A 21,841-nucleotide genomic window follows, 5' to 3' on the forward strand; every position below is an offset into this window, starting at 1 on the left:
TAATTGACTGAGCTGCCTAGGAACCCTTCCTATTTCTTTTATACCCTCTCCTTGAATCTTGGAATAAGCCAAACTTTAGGAATTTTTAATGTTATTGCTATTCTAAGGTGCAGTATTTATTTTCATTTGTATCCCATTAAAAAATTATCAAAATAGTAATTTAAAGAATATGATATTTCTACTTAATTGATCTTTTGTTAATGAACATAAGTGATTCTTTCATTTTAGGAGTTTTTTTTCTTCTGTATTTTTAAAGTTATATATCTCTAATATCTGTATATCTGTATTGTATACTTAAAAATTTGTTATATATCGCTGTTTAAGAAATCATTCCAAAGTATAGTGTCTAGAAACAACAGGAAATATTTATTATCTCTCAGTTTCTGTGAGTCAGGATTTCAGGAGCATATTAGCTAGTTTTCTGGTTATGGTCTCATGAGATTATGGTCAAGGTATTGACAAGGCTGCAGTCATCAGAACGCCTGACTGGAGTTGGAGGAGATGCTTCCAAGATGGCTCACTTGTGTGGCTAGTAAGTTGGTCCTGTCTGTTGGCAGGAAGGCTCAGTTACTGGCCACCTGGACCTCTCCACAGGACTGCTTGACTCTCTTCGTGACATGGCAGCTGACTTTCCCTAGAGTAAGTGATCTTAGAGAACAAAGTAGAAATGGCAATGTCTTTATGACCTAGCTTTGGAAGTTACATAGCATTACTTCTCCTGTATTCTCTTACATAGATATGGCTGTTGTAGTGTGGAAGGGGACTAGAAGGGCGTGAATACCAGAGTGAGATCTCTGAATCTTTCTTAGGGCCTGGCTATCACTATTTATGTGTTTATATGTGTATGTATTTGTGTGTGTGTGTATGTGTAAGTTTTAAAAAACTTAAAATTATTACCACTCCGTTCTCATAGACTTTGTGATAGGCAGAATTTCTAAAATGGCCTTCCAAAGATGCTCTGTCATAATCCCTGGAACCTGTGAATATGATGAGCTATTTTTCCCATTATTATGGTATGTTATATGACACAGTTGACTTTAAGAGAGGGAGATTATCATGATCTACTTCCATGGGCCCTTGAAAACTGAGCTTTCTCTGACTAAAGAAGAAGGAGAAACCAGAAATATTCAAAACATGAAAGTAGAAGGGGCCATGTGAGAAGGGATGTTGGTGGCCTCTAGAAGCGGTGAGTAGCCCTCAGATGACAGCCCGCAAGGAAGCAGGCTGCAGTGTAGTGGATTTTGCTCAGCTGACACCTTGATTTTGGCTCTGTGAGACTGAGCAGAGAGCCCAGTCAGGCCCATCTGGACTGACTGCTAATCTACAGAAGTGTGAGATAAGAAACCACTGTTGTTTTTAGGCTGTGAAGTTTGTGGTAATTTGTTACATAGCAATAGAGCACTAATGTGGTATCTACGGAGGTGTCTAATTGCATTGCACAATCTTTGTTTTTGGTGAAAAGGTCAAACCTAGAGTTGTGGACATTAGGTAGAAGGTAGATCTGGTGGAGGTGAGACAGAGGTAAGGTAACTGGTAGAATAAACTTAGATGAGGCCTGGAGATGATTGAGAGAGTACGAATAAGTCTGGAAACGTTCTGCTGGCATTTTTATAGCTGCTCTTTCCTGACTCTAACTTCAGAATTCCCTGATTTCTTTATCCCCAATTTTGATTTCTGTGAACGTCACTGAATCTGCGTATATGCAGTTATAGCACCAAGATCAAAAGTGGTACTAGAGAAGCACTACTTATGCCAAAAGCAGAAGCCACAGAAGAGGAATCAAAGAGAAACCAACACTGCTGAATCATGGATGGAACTGAACTACAGGGCTTTGTCCCATTCCCTGAGAACATCAAACTCCTTACTTGTGGAGTTTATAAGCAGACAATTCTACATCTGTTATTACTGACTGTTGGTAGTAAAGATATGTTTGAAATTTAAGATTAAAAGTTTACATTATGTGGAGGTCAAACCACATGGAGCTTTCTCATAGGGGATAATGTAGATTAAATCAGTGTTTCTCAATCTTGTTTTCATTTTCTCCCCTAAGGAGCTTTTTAGACACTGCCTTTTTCTAATGAAGTCTTCCTTCCCCATGAGATTTTAATGCCACAGATATACTGTCTACCTGTTTATACATACTGTGTATGTCTGTGTTTTATACATTAAAAGCATAAAATCTCCCCCCTGTCCCATCAAAGCTAGGTTTCACCCTTGGGGTCAAGATGACCCCTGCTGAGAATGCATAATAAAGATGCTAATGTGATTCAGTAAAATTAAGGTTGTATTTAAAGGGATCACCAAAAAAAGTGTTTTCATATTGTAATCCTGAGAACTGGTCCAAACTCATGTCAACAAAAAGAGCTGTAACATCTGTGTGTCTTCGTTCAAGAGTACCCTTGGAAGAGTAAACCTGTGAAGCACTGCCAAATCTTTACAACATTTAAGAGGGATGATTATCCCCAGATCCTTGCTCTAAATACTAAGAAAGGATGTAACACATTTTTACATTATTGGTATTTCCTGACTCATTTCTATGCTTTGTTCATGATTTAAGGAGACCAAGTGTCCTCCTTGAGTGGGGCAGTTTTGTTTGAAAGTGACTATTCTATCCCAGAAAGGTAGGAGCAGGATGCCAGAGTCCTATTGTGACATCCCGAGTTTTCCTCAGAACAGTTAAATATACAGTTATTTTTCTTTCTTATTGGCAAGGTTAGCTGTGGCCTACAAGATCACAGGAGCTAATAAGGCAGGGTTGTAAACTTAAATGCCTACAAGGGCTGGGCATGTAATAGAGATGCATAAACAGTGAAGTACAAGACATAAATACTTGATTAGTCAATTTTGGCTTGCAACAGTAGCAGACATTTATTTTTCTTGCTCATGGGTCTGTAGGTTGGCCAACATGGGTCTCATCTCCTTCAAAATATTGTCAGGTTAACGTCTGCTCCATGTGTAACAACAGCAGCAGGATTACCAGGGAGAAATTTCTAATTGGTGTTCCTTGAATATAATCCATAGACATGATTTGTTTATCCTGCCCAGTGTTTTAAAAGGCAAGATAACCAGGCCCGTGTCCTAATACAGGAGTTCAGCAGATGTGGTTGATTGGATCATTGTTCCTAATTCTTTACTCATTTCCTGATTTAGAAATAAACTTTGGTCTCCATAAAGGTTTCATGGAGTCTTTTATATGGCACAGGTTATATGGTTGTTAAATGAATGATTATGTCCCTTGATACTATTTGATGTTTTTTTTTTTAACTGTAAAACTTAGGGTACTTGTCATTTTCATGTCCTCCTGTGTTTTTCTGCTCTGGCCCCCTCCTTTCTCTTTTTCCCTCCCTTCCCACGTACTTGAAAAACAGCAGTTGTTAATATAAAATAAGAGGGAGTGGTGGAGAGAATCCAAGGGATAAAATCTTCCATATGTTGATGTAAAGTAATTTAAGATCAAGTTTTTTTTCACAAGGTAAAGTGTTACCTGACCTTTCTGAGATTGTTTGCTTTTGTTTGTTTGTTTGTTTGTTTTAGGATTTGGAGAATTATTTATTTTTTTAAATGAATTCGGTAGGTCTGAAGACCTAATTATATTTCTACATAATTATAGAGCAAATGGAGACAAATGATGGGTGAAGGGTGTCATTAAAAAAATGATATGAATTTTCCATAAGCTCTTTCTCAGATCAGAACCAGGCAGTCCTTAAATTTTCTCTAGTGAAGTATTGGCTTGGCAGATCCCCCATCCTGTTGCCCCCATCTTCAGTGTCAGGAGAGTTAACTTGGTTTTAGGTCCTAACAGGTCCAGGTTTCACATTCATCTCAACCGTTCAGTCTAACTTAAGAGTAAGATACGTAGGCTTCATTTCTACTTTAGTACAATTAGACTTTTTTTCTTGTGACTAATTCTCTTTCTCCTTTAAACTGATTATTAATATTTGCTTCCTTGTTCATATTTGGGTGATCTTTACCACTTCATCTTCTTTCAATTCTTTTACATTTCTCAGGCAGAGTTGCAACTCAGACTTGATATGAAGCTGATTGTACTTTACTGGTGTCTTCTGTGTGTAAATGTGGTATTCACTTTGAGTTTCCAAGAAGCAAATAACTGAGACTATTCTGGTTTGGCATGTTCTCTCTTTCTAACCACCATTGGAGCTGAACCTGGGAACTGAATACAACTTGAAATTTTGTGGTTTGGCTGGTAGAATTCAGAACTAAACTATCTGAAGCTAAAAATTATTAATGTTGAAATGTTTTAACCCACTAAGTAAACCTGAAAAAATAATGAAATTTAACTCCAGTCAACCCATCAGAATTGCATACAACATAAATTTTTTTGAGTCTAGGAAAAGAATAAAAAATATATGAAGACGATTTGAGATTGCTAAAGAATTAGAATATTCTAATGAAGTTATAGCTTAAAGTAAATGTAGTTATCCAACTTTGAATGCGAAGTAAAAACAAAACAAAACAAACAAACCCAGAAATCTTATGTTATTCCCATAACATTTTACCTTTCCCAAGACTATACTGAATAGTAACTGAAAATAATGAAGTAGAAAAAAATGCCAGTTATATTTGTTTAACTTTTCAGATTTTTTTACATGTTTTCTTTAAAAATGGAATAATAAGAGAATACCTTACATTTTCATGGGACTTGATATGTTAACTGAATGTTTTCATATATATCATTTTAATTTAAATGGTGACTTTTTTACCTTTCCACTAAAAATCACAAAGCATTTAATGGGTTTAAGCTCATTAAGTCTTAGAACATAATCTAAAACCTGGCATGTAGATGTATGTGTAGAAAGGCAGTGCCGTATTCTTTCATTAGTTAGCACTCTGAAGAGTAACCATTTTTCATTGTCTAGATCCACATTCAACTTTTGCTGACAAGTTACCTTTCCTCTGTTATCTGATGATTAACTTGATCCATGCTGTCTTTGATAATGCTAAAAGGTCCAAGAAGAGTGTTTGGGGCTCTTTAAAACTAGCAGTTTCCAAAGCAGAATATGTAAGATGGTTCATTAGGTTGTGGGAAAAAACTTTTGACTTTTTATTGGTATTTCAGCCTAAAGAATGAAATAAACTTTCATTAGTATTTAATACATAGATTGATAGTGGCATCCTTACTTGGTCTGTCACACTGTCATGTGTCAGGTATAGTCCATGAGGAAATGATACAGAAGGTTGACAGGGGCACTTTGCTGTAGCTTTATTTTCAACATACTGGGATGAATTGTAGTTCTACATATACCTAGTTAGGTGGATTTTGGATTTAACTAAGCCAAATCTCACAAAACAGACAAATGATATAAAAAGAACCCTGCAAAGAAACTATAGATTGAAGACCATACTATAATGGGCTAAAAGTGAACCACATGCATAGACAAATCAGAGCTGATGATCATCCCATAACTGATAAAGTGAAAGTTAGTGACAATCTAATTCCATCTGAGAAGACATCCAAAAAAAAAAAAAATTGAAATTCTGAAGACAATTTGATATATTGAATTATATCCATTATCATTAATAATGAAACTTTCATTATTACAAAACTGTTATTTTGTCCCTTGAAATACTGAGTAATGATAGTAGGAAGCCATCATAATTAAGAAACACACAGGATAGGAAGACAAACTTCCGTAAGTTTTTCAGTGACATTTAAAGTCATGTGATACAGGGGCACCTGTGTGGCTCAGTTGGTTGAGTATCTGACTGTTGATTTTGGCTCAGGTCATGATTCCAGGGTCTTGGGATTGAGCCCTATGTGGGGCTCCGCTCTTGAGCGTGGAGCCTGCTTAAGATTTTCTCTCTTTCTCTGTGTCTCTCTCTCTCTCTTCCTCTCACCCGACCTCTCTCTCTCTCTCTCTAAAATAAAAAAAAATAATAAAGTCATATGATACTTAAGTCAATATCTAGAAAAACTTCACTAAAATTAATAATAGATATTTAAAAGCCTCTTTTGTGTTTTCTTAATAGTAAAAGACCAAATGTCATACGTTATTAATAACATTAGGAACACAGTGTCCTTCCTTATAGTAAAATGAATGAAATAAAACATAGGAAACAATATGGCAACAATTTAAATGGATCCTTTTGTGAACAAATACTGTCAGAAGTAATATAGAAATCATTAGAGATGGTTTGAAGCATTAAGGATTAAAACAGATTTTTCAATGTGGGAAGATTCTATGTAAGTACTGAGGTTTCTACCATGACCCAGATTATCATACTAGCTAGATTTTGTTTCAGTAATGAAATACAGGAAGAACTAAATTTTTTGTGTGTGCCATTAAACTAAAGATGGATCAGAGAAGATATATTCCCTCAAATAAACCTCCTGAACATACAATGTTTATATGACTTCTTGAATATAAATGATTTCTTAGAACATAAAACAATGTTTATGGGAGAATTGCCTGGGGTAATGCTAATGTTCTGACTTAGGGGTTTAGATTACATATGTGTATACATTTGTTGGAACTCATCAAATGGTAAACTTAAGAGTATGCATTTTACTGTATGTAAAATTTACCTTACAAGAAAAAAAGAATCATACATATTAAACTCATGTTAATGATATATATGCTGAATTGTTAGGGGAAAGTATATTGATGTCTCTGACTTGCTTTAAAATGCATGGAAAATACCTGCGATGGAGGGATGCCTGGCTGGCTCAGTTGGTGGAACATGTGACTCTTGATCTTGGGACTGTAAATTTGAGCTCCATGTTGGGTGTAGAGATTACTTAAAATCTTAAAATAAAATAAAAAAAAAAACCCAACAAAATCTGAGATGGATTCATGAGTGGATGGATGGAGGGATGGATTGATGGATAGATTAGTCTAGTCTAGTCATAGTAATAGTAAAAATGGTATCTAAGTAAGATTCTTTAAACTTTTCTGTTGCATCATCCTTAGGCAATCTGTAGCAACACAAAGGTTGATTATTCAACTTCAACTTCAAGTTGATAACAATGATCAGTGTTGTTGATTTTTACAAAAACCTGACTGGTGAAGTGTGGAATCTCTATAGCACTCTGTAATGAGATGGAGACTGACCATGAAAATCATTTGAATCACAATGCCTTCTTTGGTGATCTCACAACAAGGAGTGTAAAAGTTGCTGAATTTAAGGATGGGTGAAGCATTTTTTAAAATAAAAAGACAAGATATGTCAAATTTTCTGACCTTTTTGAAATGACAGGTGGCTAGGCAATATGCTTCATAGCAGATTAAAAATCAACCAACCAACCAGTGGTACACTCTTAAAACATCCCTTCAAAGTAAAAGTAATGTTTTAACAATGAGTAAGAAAATACAAGGAAAACTTTGGTTTGCAAGCATAGTTTGTTCCGGGAACATGCTTTTAATCCAAAGCACCTGAATATCAAAGTGAATTTCAAGAACCATTGGCCCAGTTATGATCACGTGATGTTCGGCATCATATACTACTCGTATTGCAAGACATTGCTCATTTATTAAGTTAAAGTTTATTATAAATATTTGCTTGTCTTGCAGAATACTCACAGAACAAATTACTCACAATCCAAGCTTTTACTGTAATTGACTTTTTGAAGGCAGATTAAAATGCAGAGTGTTTTTAAAATCATTGCTTAGAAATATTTCTTTTATGATGTTATTTTTGTTGTCAAAGATATGTGTGTCTTATGAAAACTTTGTTATCTGCACACTTAAAAAATTGTAATAGTATTTTCTATACTGTTGAAAAATCTTCCAAATAAAGAGTTTTTATTTTTGAACCAATTGTTAAAGATCTCAAAATGTAGTATCTTTTGATTCTGTTGTAAGAACAATTGATTGACATGAGGAAAGACGGAAATTTATTAGCCAAAGTTCTATAAAAATTTTTGCTATTTGGTGGAAGTTACTGAAAAATGAAAATAGCAAGTACAACAAGTAATGTATTTTAAAAATTTTAGCCCTTGCATGTTTGCAATTGTTCCTTTCTCAACTATACAGCCATGGCATTGAAGTACTGAAATGAGTGGAACTTAGGACTTGACATTTCAAGCACTGAATTACAAAATAATTAAAGAATAATGTAATTCCATTTGTTATTTTCATTATTATAATTGCATCACTAAAAGTGTTAAGTTTTTATGAGAATGAAAAGATTTGTATAACTAAGAAATAAGATATGTAACTATTTTTATTTTTAAAAAAATGTTTATTTTCTTCTTGAGAGAGACAGAGAACATGAGCAGGGGAGGGGCAGAGAGAGAGGGAGAGAGAATGCCAAGCAGGCTCCGCACAATCCACATGGAGCCTGACGCAGGGCTCCATCCCACGAACCACAAGATCATGACCTGAGTTGAAATCAAGAGTTGGACGCTCAACCAACTGGGCCACCCAGGATCCCCTAGTCTAAATTTTAAAACAGTAGTTCTCAAAAGTGTATAACAGCATACGCAACACTTGGGAATTTATTAGAAGTGTAAATTCCCAGGCCACATCCCAGACCTACTGAACCAGAGATTCCTGTTAATAAGCTTGGTAGGCAATTCCAATGCTCACTTAAATTTGAGAACCACTGGCACAAATGGTGTAGACTCATGGGTCATCCCTTCTTACTTCTTCCTACTTCATGATGTATCTGGGACAGTTTATTCATATTTGTAGTCTGTCTTAGTCTTAGCTTAGACTTTTTCCTGTCTCCCTGAGATTGTTTTCTCTCCTCCTCTCCTGTTCTTTTCCCTTCCTTTGTGAAAGATTGTGTTAAAAACAGTGTTATTTTCACAAAAGGGATAGTGTTTTGGTTCTTAAAGTTTGTATGCCATAGCCAATGTGACAAATAGTGTATGTTTAAAGGGGATATTTTTAACATTTTCAAATTAATTTTTGTTAACTACTTCTAGTTGACTTGAATATGCATGTATATGAATTTTCCTCTTTTTTTTTTCCATCTCTATTCTCCTGATTTCACATTTTATAATTGCAGAAAACTTTCCACAAAGTAAAATTTCAAAACACACACTTCCAAGTATGAGTCACCTAGGTTCAACAATTGTTGAATTTTGTTACATTTGTTTTATCTCCCTTTGTACGCACATGCACACACACACACACGTGTGTGTGTGTGCATGCCTTTTTTTTTTATGCTAAAGCATTTGAAAATAAATTGTATACATCAGCACTCTACTCCTAACTTCTTTACTCTGCAGAATAAAGATCAAAGTAGCTTTTTAGGGGACTAGTACAAAATTGTTCTAAAAGGCTAATTCATGAGGAATGCTAAACCAAATATTAAAGCCTCTTAAATATTTTCAATTTCCTTCCATAAATGTCTTAATGAGGAAAAGATATAGAACTCTTGGTTCTGAATGTATAAATATACCCTCCAGCATCTCTCAACCAAAGTTTTTCATCTGAGTTACAGAACACAGAACATGATTTGAAGTGACTGTTTTCTCATTTTTCCCAAGGATAGTACATAACTAGTACCAATCCAGATACACAGGGGAGAAGTTAATTCCTTACATACAATAGATGTATTAAAATGTTCTTTATGAGAACCCAGGTTAGTGGGGCTGTGCATATGGCAAGTTCTTAAAAGAATTTTGCTTTGACTAGCTTGTGATGTTTATTCAAAGAACTTTTTTTTTTTTTTTTTTTTTTTTTAGATTACAGGCCCACCAGGTTGTGGAAAAACTCAGTTTTGTATGATGATGAGCATATTGGCCACATTACCCACCAACATGGGAGGATTAGAAGGAGGTGTTGTATACATTGACACAGAGTCAGCATTTAGTGCTGAAAGGTGGGAGATTTTATTATTTTCCATTATAATGCTTAATTTTGTAATTTATTTATAGCACCTAACATTTTCAAACAGGTTAACATTTACCTTTTCTCTGTGAGAACTCAAAATGCTAGATACAGTCTTAAATGAATTTTCCTCTTAAAATTAACCCAGGAAGCAGTTTCTTTTTGTCTTTTCTATCCCTTTGTCATTGGTTTAAGTGGGAGTTCCTGGATAAGCTGTGTTTTGCAGAAAGTCAGGAAGAAAGAAGTTTAAGAAACAGGGAGGGATGTAAGTGGAAATGGGGAAGAGGGAAAATTCATAAAAAAGACAAAAGGTAAGCTGCTTTGTTAGTAATTCTAGTTGGAAGTTAGTGAATGGAAAAGTTGGAAATTTCAAAAAAAATACATTTTATAATGTTTATTTATTTTGAGAGAGAGAGAGAGAGTGAGCAGGGGAGAGGCAGAGAGAGAGGGAGACAGAAAATCCCAAGCAGGCTATTCCACCCTTGGCATGGAACCCGATGTGGGACTCAAACCCACGAACCACAAGATCATGACCTGAGCTGAAATCAAGAGTCAGACACTTAACTGACTGAGCCACCCAGGCACCCCTCAAAATATTTTTTGATTGAGAAGTATTTCACTTTAATCTTTGTAATAGTATTGTATTAGATATAAAAAACACACTGATAGTGTATTTATGCTTGGAAAGAAAAGATTTCCTTACTTTGGCAAGGACCTTTAACATTCTATGAGAGCATTTGGTTATTTGTGTAATTCTGTACACTTGAAAATAAGTCTGGTCTCCCTCTGACCCTGCTCTGATTGACATTCATGAGCAGGAGTACTTATAGGTCTGGAGACTGATTCAGTTCTGTTCTTTTAGTCAAGGTATAGTTCTTTGAGTCTTTCTGTAACTGTGTCATTATGTGTAATTATGTCATTATGAATCACATCTCTCTCTTACTTCTAGGGATACTAGTTAGAGAGAAGTGTATTCCCTGGCTAGATAAGTTCTAAGTGGATTATTTTGCCTGGAGCTTATTTGCTGTCTTTTACATCTCTTGGTTATCTATTCGAAGTATATGCCACTCATTTGTCAGTTCTATGAGCTTGTGTTATATCTTTGTATCTTCAAAGCCAAATCTAGTGACTGACACATATTAACTGCTCACAAAATGTTTGATAAATGAATGAACTGACAGGTATTACTCTCATATTGTGGAATCCAGACACCGTTGCCTACTAAAAGGAATGAGGGTTCCTTGGGGGAAATGGCTGATACTAGCACTGGCTTAGGAAATTTTTAAGTTGAGTCTGAAACCTCATATCAGGTAACAAGAGAGCCATCAAAGACTACTTAGGGGAGTGTCAGAAGGACTCAGGAATCAACCTGAAGAGGCTCCTGCTGGCTAAAGATGAGACAAATTGACCACCAATAAGAATAATGATGACAGTAGATTAAAACCCATGAAATATGTTTAAATTCATGAGTTTATAATATTATGAAATGAAAAGCAACTAATAGATCAGTGTTGGAGAATTCTGGAGAAGCAAATCATTATTTTGAAATGAGTTTTAAAAAAGGAAATCAAACATCTGTTCTTTTTCTGATTTATGAACTGTATTGCTGAGTAGCAAATAGGTCTTTTTTAAAATGTATGTTTGTTTTTGAGAGAGAGAGCAAGCACATGTGCATGGGAGAGTGGCAGAGAGAGAGGGGGACGGAGGATCTGAAGAGGGCTCTGTGCTGACAGCAGAGACCCCAATGTGGGACTCAAACTCATGAACCATGGGATCATGACCTAGGCCCAAGTCAGATGCTCAACCAACTGAACCACCCAGGCACCCCCAAACAGGTCTTTTTATAGGAGTATTCCAGTAATAAATGAAGAAGGAATGATAGAATGTCACCAAATTACACACCCCAACAATTTAATGGTTCTAGGCATTGAATATTGTGGTATAATAAGAAATCCATATCTTTGTCCTGGTTCTTGGCCAAAGACCTTCTAAAACCTTTGGAAAACCTGAGTTTATGCTAATGAAGTGACTCTTGGTGGGCATCTGTATAGTTTCACATGGGAGCTGGTTGCCAATCATGTAATTATAGTGTTGGAGCTTTCAGCCCCACCCATCCCCCCAAACTCTGAAGAAGAGAAAGAGGCTGGTAACTGATTAATTGCCTATGGCCAATGCTTTAATCAACACTGCCTATGTAATGGGATCTCTACAAAAATCTCTAAATGGTAGAGTTTGGAGAGCTTCTGGGTTGGTGAACACATCAATGTGCTGGGAGGGTGGTGTGCCATGTGGTCCCCCCAATCTTTTCATGAGTTGTGTCTTTCATTCTTTGTGGTAACTTGGTAATAAAATAGTAAGTAAAGTACCTTCTTGAATTCTGTGTGCCATTCTAGCAAATCATCGAAGTTGAGGAGGAGGGGTGTCAGAACTCCTGATTTGTAGTTGCTCAGTTGGTCAGAAGTACCAGAGGCCTGGGACTTGCGATTAGTCTCTCAAGTTGGGGGAGGGCAGTCTTGTGGGTCTGAGCCCTTAAACTGTGAGGTCTGAGCTAACTCCTGGTAGTTAAGTGTCAGACACCCACTTGGTGTCCACAGGGAATTGAAGAATCGTTTGGTGTGGAAAACCTAAACATTTGGTGTCAGAAGTGTTGTGAGTGAAAACAGTTCATAAACATAAAAGGCTACTAGCATCACAAAAGAAAACTAGTTATTCCTCCTGATGGAAGAATAGTCAAGCCTGAATGTGATCAAACTTTCAGATCCAGCTACCAGTTTGCAACGTATACAGAGAAGAGAGGAACGTGTTAAATCAACACCAGAGGGATGTAGTCAGCAAAATGCAAACTGTGGGAAATGATAGAACAAACAACCTCGTTTTTTAATTAAGATTAAAAAAAAAAAGAGGAGCATTCTTTGGATTAAAAGAGATTTGCAAGATATATTGCTCTTGTCATATTGTACACCTTAAACTTACACAAACAATATTATATGCCAGTTATATCTCAATTAAGCTGAGGATAAAAGATGTATTGGTCAGTTGTAATGTGATGAAGTTATTTGAATCTTAAGCAAATAAACGGTAAAAAAACAAAACAAAACAAAAAAACCAGAAACATACACACATATGGGGCCACTGGAAATCTGAACACTGAAATGTATTTGATGCTAACACTGGTAAAGAAAGATATTGGTTAACTCAGGTTGTCCAAAGGAAAGGTATTTTTTAAAATGTCAGTGACTAACCTTCAACTAACAAGCCAAAGGCAAGCTGGCAATGAGGTAAAATTTTAGTCCCTTTATTGGACTTATGTTTTGTAATTGTAAAGGAGCCTTTATGAAGGTCATTTGAGGATAGGGGTTGAAATTTATGTTTTTTACTTTTCTAGTCTATTCTCCACAAGGCCTGAAGAGTGTGGTCACCTGGCTGCCACCTGGATTGCCTTCTGAGGTGTGGTGATAGGTTCAGGTGGAATCAAAAGTACCAGGCTTCTTTTAACAAACTGCCTTCTGGAGTTTGTCATGGCAGGTCAGAGGATGGAGCTGGCTGTGTACTGCCTGGTCACACTTCATTTGTGCTGTTATAGGACTGCTTGACCCCTCTTTGGATTTATTGGGGAGAGTTAGTTAATCAGTTAGGAAAGCTTTCTGCTGCAAGTAACCGAATACCCAGCCAACAGTGAGTAGGTGGTTGCAGGCGCTGGTTCTGTTGTGCAGTGATGACAGAGAGACCTAGGGCTTCTACGTTTTTAGGCATCCCATACAGGCAGTGGGAAGGGAAAGGGCTAGCTATATGTTTTATCAGGAAAATGTGTTTTTTCCCAGAACAGCTGCCCCTTCCCCTCTGCTGATTTCCTTTTCATCCTCCAGAATCATCCTGCACATTTTGCACCGGGCCACCCCCATAGGCAAGGGAGGATGGGGAATGAGGGGAAAAAGATTGATATACATAATAAGCGTGTTGAGTTTCCCGGTCTGGTTAACATTGCTGCCTGAATAAAATTGGGTTCTCATAGCAAGGAAGAAGTGGAAATGGATATTGATAGGTAATTAATAGTGTCTGCCATCATGGGATAGTTTCTGGACTTAGAGAAGAAGTAAAAGCGTGAAAATAAGAGACCCAAAAAGGAATATGTTTTAGCTTTCTGTATGTCTCTGCATGTAGCAGTGTCTTCATTTTGTGCTTATAAGCAAGCTGTCTGGGGACACCTGGGTGGCTCAGTCAGTTAAGCTTCCGACTCTTGATTTAGGCTCAGGTCATATCTCATGGTTGTGGAAATTGAGCCCTGTGTTGGGCTCTGTGTTGAGTGTGCAGCCTGCTTAAGACTCTCTCCGTCTACCCCCTCCCCTGCTCACACATACACTCTCTCTCTGTCTCTTTCAAAAAAAAAAAAAAAGGGATTTACATACAGACAATTTAGGATGAGTGATAAAAAGTGGAAAATAATTTTGGTTAATAAATTGCTAGATAGCCTTTTTACCAAGAAGGAGGGAGAAAAAAAAGAGGGGTGAATAAAAATTACTTAAGTTTAAAATGCATTTAAAAACAAAAAGAGAAAACCTTGCAGGTAATGTACTTAAAAGCACTTTGGAAAGATTAGTTCTATTTTTTAAAGCAATACACTAGCTTATTTTTACATGTCTTTGAGAAGATAATCTAAAATAGTGTGTTAAGCATATTTGTTTACCATAGACTGAAATTATATCTCCAGACTGATTAATAATTATATAATAGTAGAGTCTGGTACTAAACCCTCAGGTATTTGGGGACTGCCTTGAGGGGAGGAGAATGTTAAGCAGGCAGAGTTCTGGGTCCCCCTTTCTGACTGATTCAGAAAAGTCTTTTTATTTGTTGGACTTATGCTTAAGATCTGATACAGTCTTAGACATGCTCTGCTTATATATACTTTGAGAATATAGATAAGTAGGTTAATCTAGTGAACTGTACAGAAATTTTGGCAACCATGAGAATTCTAGTATATGTGAATTGAGTGAATACTGTATTATCCCTATTGGAGATAATTAGGAAAAGATGAAACCAAAAGTTAAGAATAAAAACAGAGGGTGATATGGATGGTAAATAGTAATAGAGGTTTTCAAAATACAATTCTGGGAGAAATAAAATGGATAAAGGAAGATAAAACTGGGTCTTAGAAATACAAATGGATTTGTGTATCAGGAAAACTGAGGGATTGAAACAAGAGATGGGGCCCAGGACTCTGGAAGGTGTGGACCTGGGGAGATGGAATACAGGATTGGAAATTTAGGAGGTAAAAGTGGGTAGTCCTGAGTTGTCATGAAATCAGAAAAGCTTTGAAAACTAGGAAGAAATATTTGGTTCAACAGGGGAGGAAGACATTAATCAAATAATCACAAACATGTGAAACTGTAACTATTAACACTAACTGTACAAAGGAGAGGTGTGTGTTGCATTGGTACTGTGTGGGAGCAGTGGCCAAGCTTAGACCTGAAGAGCTGCATGGCACCTCTCAAGGCGCCAAGCACCCCGCAGCCAATGCCCTCCAATTCCTACTAGACTATTTAGAGTGTCACTCCTTCTGAATTTCAGTGTATCAGGAGAGAGGCATGTAGTGGTAGTGGCCAGCCATGACTTTAACTCAGTATGAAGGCAATTATCGGTGTGGTCTTAGGACCATTTTCTTTTGCTTGTTGGCATGAATCCAGGATCTTTGACCTAGGGGGCAAACAATAGGGGAGATCAGTTCCCTCTTCCCATTTTTTGAGATGATTTCATGAGACTGGGTAGGTTTTCCTTAGTCTAATTTCAGCTGCCTTATCATTTGTGAATCTAGGTGAATTAGTGAGGAGGGAGATCTTGAAGAGGCTCTATGTTAGAAAATGAAATTAGAAATAAGTACTTAGTACTAAAATAAAGCTTTGGAATTTTCTGGAATCTGTAAGGGACTAATAGATTCACATTCTTATATTTGTATCACAGTGCTGAACAAATACATACTGAATAAATGAACAGGAAAATATTACACATGTATGAGAAGCTTTGAGAAACCATAAACTTATATTTCAGCACATTTATAATGTTATATTTCAACTAGAACTTTGGAAAACTTTTTTTTTTTACATTGGGCATGTGTTTTGTTTCAAGTTGGCATGTGGTCACTAATGTAAAGCTTTTAACTTTGCTTTTATACAAGAGCTGTGAAGTAACAGGGGGAACTAATAACAAAAACCTGGAACGAATCCAGTCTTCTCCACTTCAATGAATGGTAATTCCATTCCTCCAGATGCTCATCCAATTAGCCAAGAATTCCCTTCAGCTCCTATTTTTTTTTTTTTTATGTTTATTCGTTTTTGAGAGACAGAGTGCAATCAGGGGAGGGATGGAGAGAGAGGGAGATACAGAATTTGAAGCAGGCTCCAGGCTCTGAGCTGTCAGCACAGAGCTCGATGCCGGGCTCGAACCCACAAACTGTGTGATCATGACCTGAGCTGAAGTCAGACAGTCAACCAACTGAGCTACCCAGGTGTCCCCAGCTCCTTTTTTGAACTACACCTTGAGTTCACTTACTTCTAATTAGCTGAGCTATTCTCCAGGTCAAGTCACCATCATCTCTTATTTGGACTACAGTATTAGCTTGTCTTGCTTTCACTGTGTACAGCCTCTTTTCCATTTGGTAGAGTGACTCTTTAAAGCAAAAAGAAGTCAGATCATGTCAGTTCTACTTCTAGGTTTCCTATTTTACTAAATATCTAAACAAAATACCACAGACCTAAGGATCTTGTGTGATCTTGGCCCCTGTCTTATTTCCTCTGACCTTATTTCCTTTTATTCTCCCTCTTGTTTCCTGTGTTTCAACTACATTAGCCTCCTTGCTTTTCCTCAGTAACCTTAGGCATCTACTTACATATGGGTTTTTGCACTTGTTATATATAATTCTCTTTTCCTATGCACTGCTTCACTGGATATCCAATGGTTCATTTCCCTTAAACCGTTGCTCAAATTCACCTTATTAAAGAGGCTTTCCCAGGCCACTTTACATAAAATAGCACTTGCTTCCATAGGTAACAATCTGTTTCCTCATCCTGGTTCATTTTGTTTAGAGCACTTATTACCTGATGTATAATATATATTTAATTTGTTTGTCTCTCTCAGTGGACTGTAGGTTCCATGAGGGAAGTTGTGTTTTGTTTATTTGTTTTTTTGTTCACTGTCACATCCTTAGCATCTAGAATGGTGCCTGGCATATAGTAGATGCTCAATAAATACTGTCAAATGAATGAATCTTAAGTACATACTTGAAAGGAATACTTTCAGTAAAATAGAGGTCCACTAGATGGCATTAGTTTCAAACTTTATGTAATTAATGTCTGGGAGCAAAAGATAGGATCTTTTCTGTTACTCTAATCAGAAAAGATCTTTGTGATGAAGAGTGTCACAAGAGATCACTATGATTAGTGTGAGGCATATAGATACTACATTTGTATTTAGGTTTTGATTTATATATTTTTTAGAGAACTTTTCTAAAATTAAAAACACTTGGAGAAACTGATCGTAGAAAATTATAGCATATTGGTATGTGAATAACCATTTGGTACAGTTATTTAGCACGGTAACTGAGTAAAGTCAGTTTGTGTCCATACATTGACCATCTTCCTTCTGAGGGGCCTTAATGGAAGGAGAGAGCAGTAATGACTTCCAGAGCCTTTTAACACTCAAGCCGCCAGTTGAAATTCAGCCTAGGGTTGAAGCCAGAAAATTATTTGTCTGTCAGCTGTTCAGTTCTCTCATTGACTGAGAGAAGTACTCAGTACTTAATCCACTGGACATCCAGTTTTGGAAAACTTTCATGTTTCTGGCAGACGTTGCCATAGCTATCCTATTAAAAATCAGTGGCTTCCAAGTGTCAGAGCTTTTGTTGACTTCTCTGACCAGCTCTGAATTCAGCAAATAGTTACCCTAATCAAGAAGTTTACACATTTTCCCCAAACCCTTAAAATTTTCCTGTCCTGCCTTTTCCAGTGTCATCTCATTTCTTTTCGCTTTTGTTGCTTATCTTGTTTCCTCCTTTATTCCACCCCGCCTGTCTCTCTCGTGCACTTCTCCTGAGTGCTCATTTGATCCATTTGTTCTTGCCCTTCACACATCTATTCGTAAAGTAATTTTTCCTCTTCCGATTCAACCCAATGATGCTTTTCTTTTCAAATTGTATAAAATGCACTTTTAAAAAATATTTTTGACCAGTTTTCTTTTATTTCTCTGTTTTAGATTTTTCTTTTTTCATTTCTGATTATAATATATGTGAGGAACTTATTTTGTTTCTCTCTTTAAAGTTCTCAGCCTCTTCTTGGGACTCATTAACTAGAAGTGAAAACACTTGTTCTTTGTACTTTTGTGTCTTTAAATGGAGCATAAAGTATAGAGTGATTTTTGTGTTTATAGTCCTTCCTCTCAGATATCCTTGGGTGGTTAAATACCAGACTGATAAAGTATCATTTAAAATAGGAGACAGTTACACTCAAAGATTTACACTTTTATTTTTATATTTTTAGCCAGAAACACTTGAAATTTCTAGTACTGAGCTCCACGTCTCACACTATTACTGATGATATTTACATCTGTTTTGCCTTGTCACTCTCCTGCACTTGGCCTACTTCATGCATCAGATCTAGCTTTGAGTTCAGAATTCAATAGGTAGAAAATCATGTTTTGTTTATTCAGGAAATATTGGACAACATCCATTTGTTTAGAAAATAATTTCCTGTTTACCAAGGAGCTATTGGATACGATTTATTTTGTATGTATTAAGTTTTAATTGAGAAAGTATATTTTTCTGTTCTGAGACATGGAGACTAACTGATAATTGATTGTTAGAATGATAATATTATATATTTGTTCAAGTATATTTCTTTTATTCATGATGATGAAATCATTTTTCTTATTTACTAAACATGTCTTATAGCTGTTAGTCAAGTGATCAATTATTAAAAAACAATGCTCTTACTGCTAACCTCTCTTAGTGCTCATAAAGGATGGCTTACATTAAAAAAATTGTTAATGTTTATTTATTTTTGAGAGAGAGAGAGAGAGACAGAGTGTGAGCAGGGGAGGGGTAGAGAGAGAGGGATGCACAGAATCTGAAGCAAGCTCCTGACTTTGAGCTGTCAGCACAGAGCCCGATGCAGGGCTCGAACCCATGGACCGTGAGATCATGACCTGAGCCAAAGCCGGATGTTTAACTGACTGAGCCAACCAGGCGCCCTGGGGATGGCTTACATTTTAAAATTCTATATTAAAGCATTTTGCTTATACCTGCTCTATTTTTGTTCTAGTGTTACTTGTGGCTTATGAATTTCCTAAGTAGAATTCATTAGATGTTCGGCACTGTGGCCTTGAATGTCATTAACTATTTTCACTTGCGCTATTTTTCCCCCCCACAGACTGGTTGAGATAGCAGAATCTCGTTTTCCCAGATATTTTAACACTGAAGAAAAATTACTTTTGACAAGCAGTAAGGTTCATCTTTATCGGGAACTCAGCTGCGATGAAGTTCTACAAAGGTTTGCTGCTTTAGATTTTGGTAGTTTAGTAATACTTTGAAGATATATTTCTTGTTTTTTATGCTTTCAGCTTCTGAGTGAAAAAAGTGTCTACATATGTATTAGGGTTATGGGAAATAAATTATTTCAGTGTTCTTTATTTGCTACAGCCTATTGCATGAAATGTTTCTTTATAAAGAAAACATTAAATGAGTGAAATGTTTTAGATTTAGTTAATTGAGTAGTATATTGATTACTTTTGTTTCATTGAAAGGTTACCCCCAAATTCAGCAACTTAGAAGAGCAAACGTGTCTTGTCTCACCTAGTATCAGAGGGTTAGGTATCTGGGAGTGGCTTAGCTGAGCGTTTCTGGCTCAGGGTTGCACCAGAGGTTGTAGTCAAGCTGTTGGCCAGTGCTATGGTTATCTCAGGGCTCAGTTGGAGCTGGAGAATCTTGGATAATTCCAAGGTTACTCATATAGTTTCTGGAAGGCCTCCCTTCCTTGCTGGCTGTTGGCCATAGACCTCTGTTCCTCACCAGGTGGGTCTCTCCATAGGACTGTTAACAACATGGCAACTTGCTTCTCCCAGAGAAAGTGATTTGAGAGAGTGGCAAGTGAAAGAGAGCCCAAAATGGCAGCTGTAGTCTTTTATAACCTACTCTCAGAAGTGACGTGCCATCATTATGTCATATGCTATTGGTCTTACAGACCAATCCTGGTAAATATGGGAGGGGTCTGCACAAGGCTGTCATTACCAGGTGGGAATAAATGGGGGCCATTTTGGAGATTTGCTGTGACAAGCAGTTTTACCCTAAAATTAGCAGTATCGTAGGAGAACCAGAGAATTAAACTAGATGAAAACATTATGGTCCATTTTCAAAAGAGTGCAATATGTATAGAAGAGCTGGAAATAAGTTATGAAGTTATGATCATTGAATACTTGTAATCATTACTGTAAATGAGGGAGGAAAAATTTGTTGTCATTGTTTTTAAGTTGATTAATCTTTGAAATACCCTATTTTATATTATATTTTAAATTTATCCACTGTTTTACAAATTCTACTTTTACAGAATTGAATCTTTGGAAGAAGAAATTATTTCAAAGAGAGTTAAACTTGTAATTATTGACTCTGTTGCTTCCGTGGTAAGAAAGGAGTTTGATGCACAACTTCAGGGCAACATGAGAGAAAGAAATAAGTTCTTGGCCAGAGAAGCTGCCACCTTGAAGTATTTGGCTGAGGAATTTTCAATCCCGGTAAGTTTTTTCTTTCTCTCTTTTTTTCTTTCCCTTTTTTTTCTTTTATGTTAAATTTGCTGACTTACAATATCAAGTAATATAATTAGAAGAAAATATAGAACAGATGACATGTTAATAGTACTAATTACTATAGTAAATATCAGCATCTTCTTAAATTTGTTCATCTGTTGAGATTACTTTATCTTTTTCACAGTTGGAGTCTGGGGCAGATTTGAATGTTGTTGGTAAAAGTTCCCAAGGTCAATCCTTTTCTTACACCTCATTGTTGACTCTGTGTGTATGTTTTGTATTACTTTGCCACACTGAGGTAAATATTAACTATTAGAATTACATGGAATTGCCTATGTTTATTTCTATAGTTTCTTTTATGGCATATTTGTCAGCTTTAGAAATATTTTAGTTTGAGATATTATGTTATTGTGTTCAGTGCTGTCTTGTACACTGTAGGATTTGGTTGGTTCCAAATTACCAGAGGTTGACTATGACGTTTTGGAGTGTTGGGAGTGACAGTAATGAAAGTGTCAGTAAGGAAACCTTGAGAGATGGCTGTTGACACCACTTTCCACAGTGGGAATTGTGATGAGGAAATCTGAAGATGTGGGCATTTTGCAAGGGTTTGTGGTTGGTAAGCCACCAGATGTAAGTGTGTACCGATGGCTTTCCCATTAGCAGCCCATGGGAGAGTTCTGCTTGTTCTGCAGCCCCACCAGCATTTAGTATTGTCAGGCTTTTCAGTTTTAGCCAGACATCATCTTGACAGAAAATAAGAAAATTCCTTAAACTGATATAAAATTTGGTTATGATATTATAATTTTTAGATTTGTGTTTGGAAAATTAAAAGCTTGGATCTATCTTTGTAATATGTACTAAGACTGTAAACTACCACGCAGCCTTGGAGATTTATAAACCCAGGCAAGAAATCAAAGGAGAACATGTGGCATACAAAAAGGTCTACATTTCTTAATGGCTTTCTAATTCATATTTTGGATTATATGATGTAATTCCTGGTAAAGTCCAGAGCTGTAAAATTTATCCTGGATGACGCTCATCTTTTAAATTTTATTGTAGTAGGTTAAAATGATAAATTCAAATCCATGTTTTCCCTGGCCAAGGGAATTTAAAAATATTTTGTAAAGTTACTTGATTGAATGGAAAAGTTAAGTATATGTACTTATTTTATTAATTCATGCTGGTTGCTTGACTTAATCTTATGTAAAATATGAAAATTTACTTTTTAAAAGTTGTATTTGTTTGCTTTTAAATAGTAATTG

At 36.3% G+C, this 21,841-nt stretch overlaps 1 protein-coding gene across 3 annotated transcripts in view; it reads left to right on the plus strand.

Annotated features, from left to right (window-relative positions):
• Positions 1-21,841, plus strand: part of RAD51B (RAD51 paralog B) — a 646,020-nt gene that overhangs the window by 20,361 nt on the left and 603,818 nt on the right. For all 3 annotated transcript variants that reach the window (XM_043554364.1, XM_043554363.1, XM_043554365.1), the window contains exons 5-7: positions 9,653-9,789; positions 19,211-19,330; positions 20,384-20,567. In XM_043554364.1, the coding sequence (XP_043410299.1) occupies positions 9,653-9,789; positions 19,211-19,330; positions 20,384-20,567 (441 nt within the window). The remainder of the gene's footprint in view (positions 1-9,652; positions 9,790-19,210; positions 19,331-20,383; positions 20,568-21,841) is intronic.

This window comes from Prionailurus bengalensis, chromosome B3, assembly GCF_016509475.1.
Source record: "Prionailurus bengalensis isolate Pbe53 chromosome B3, Fcat_Pben_1.1_paternal_pri, whole genome shotgun sequence".
Classification (NCBI taxonomy): Eukaryota; Metazoa; Chordata; class Mammalia; order Carnivora; family Felidae; genus Prionailurus; species Prionailurus bengalensis.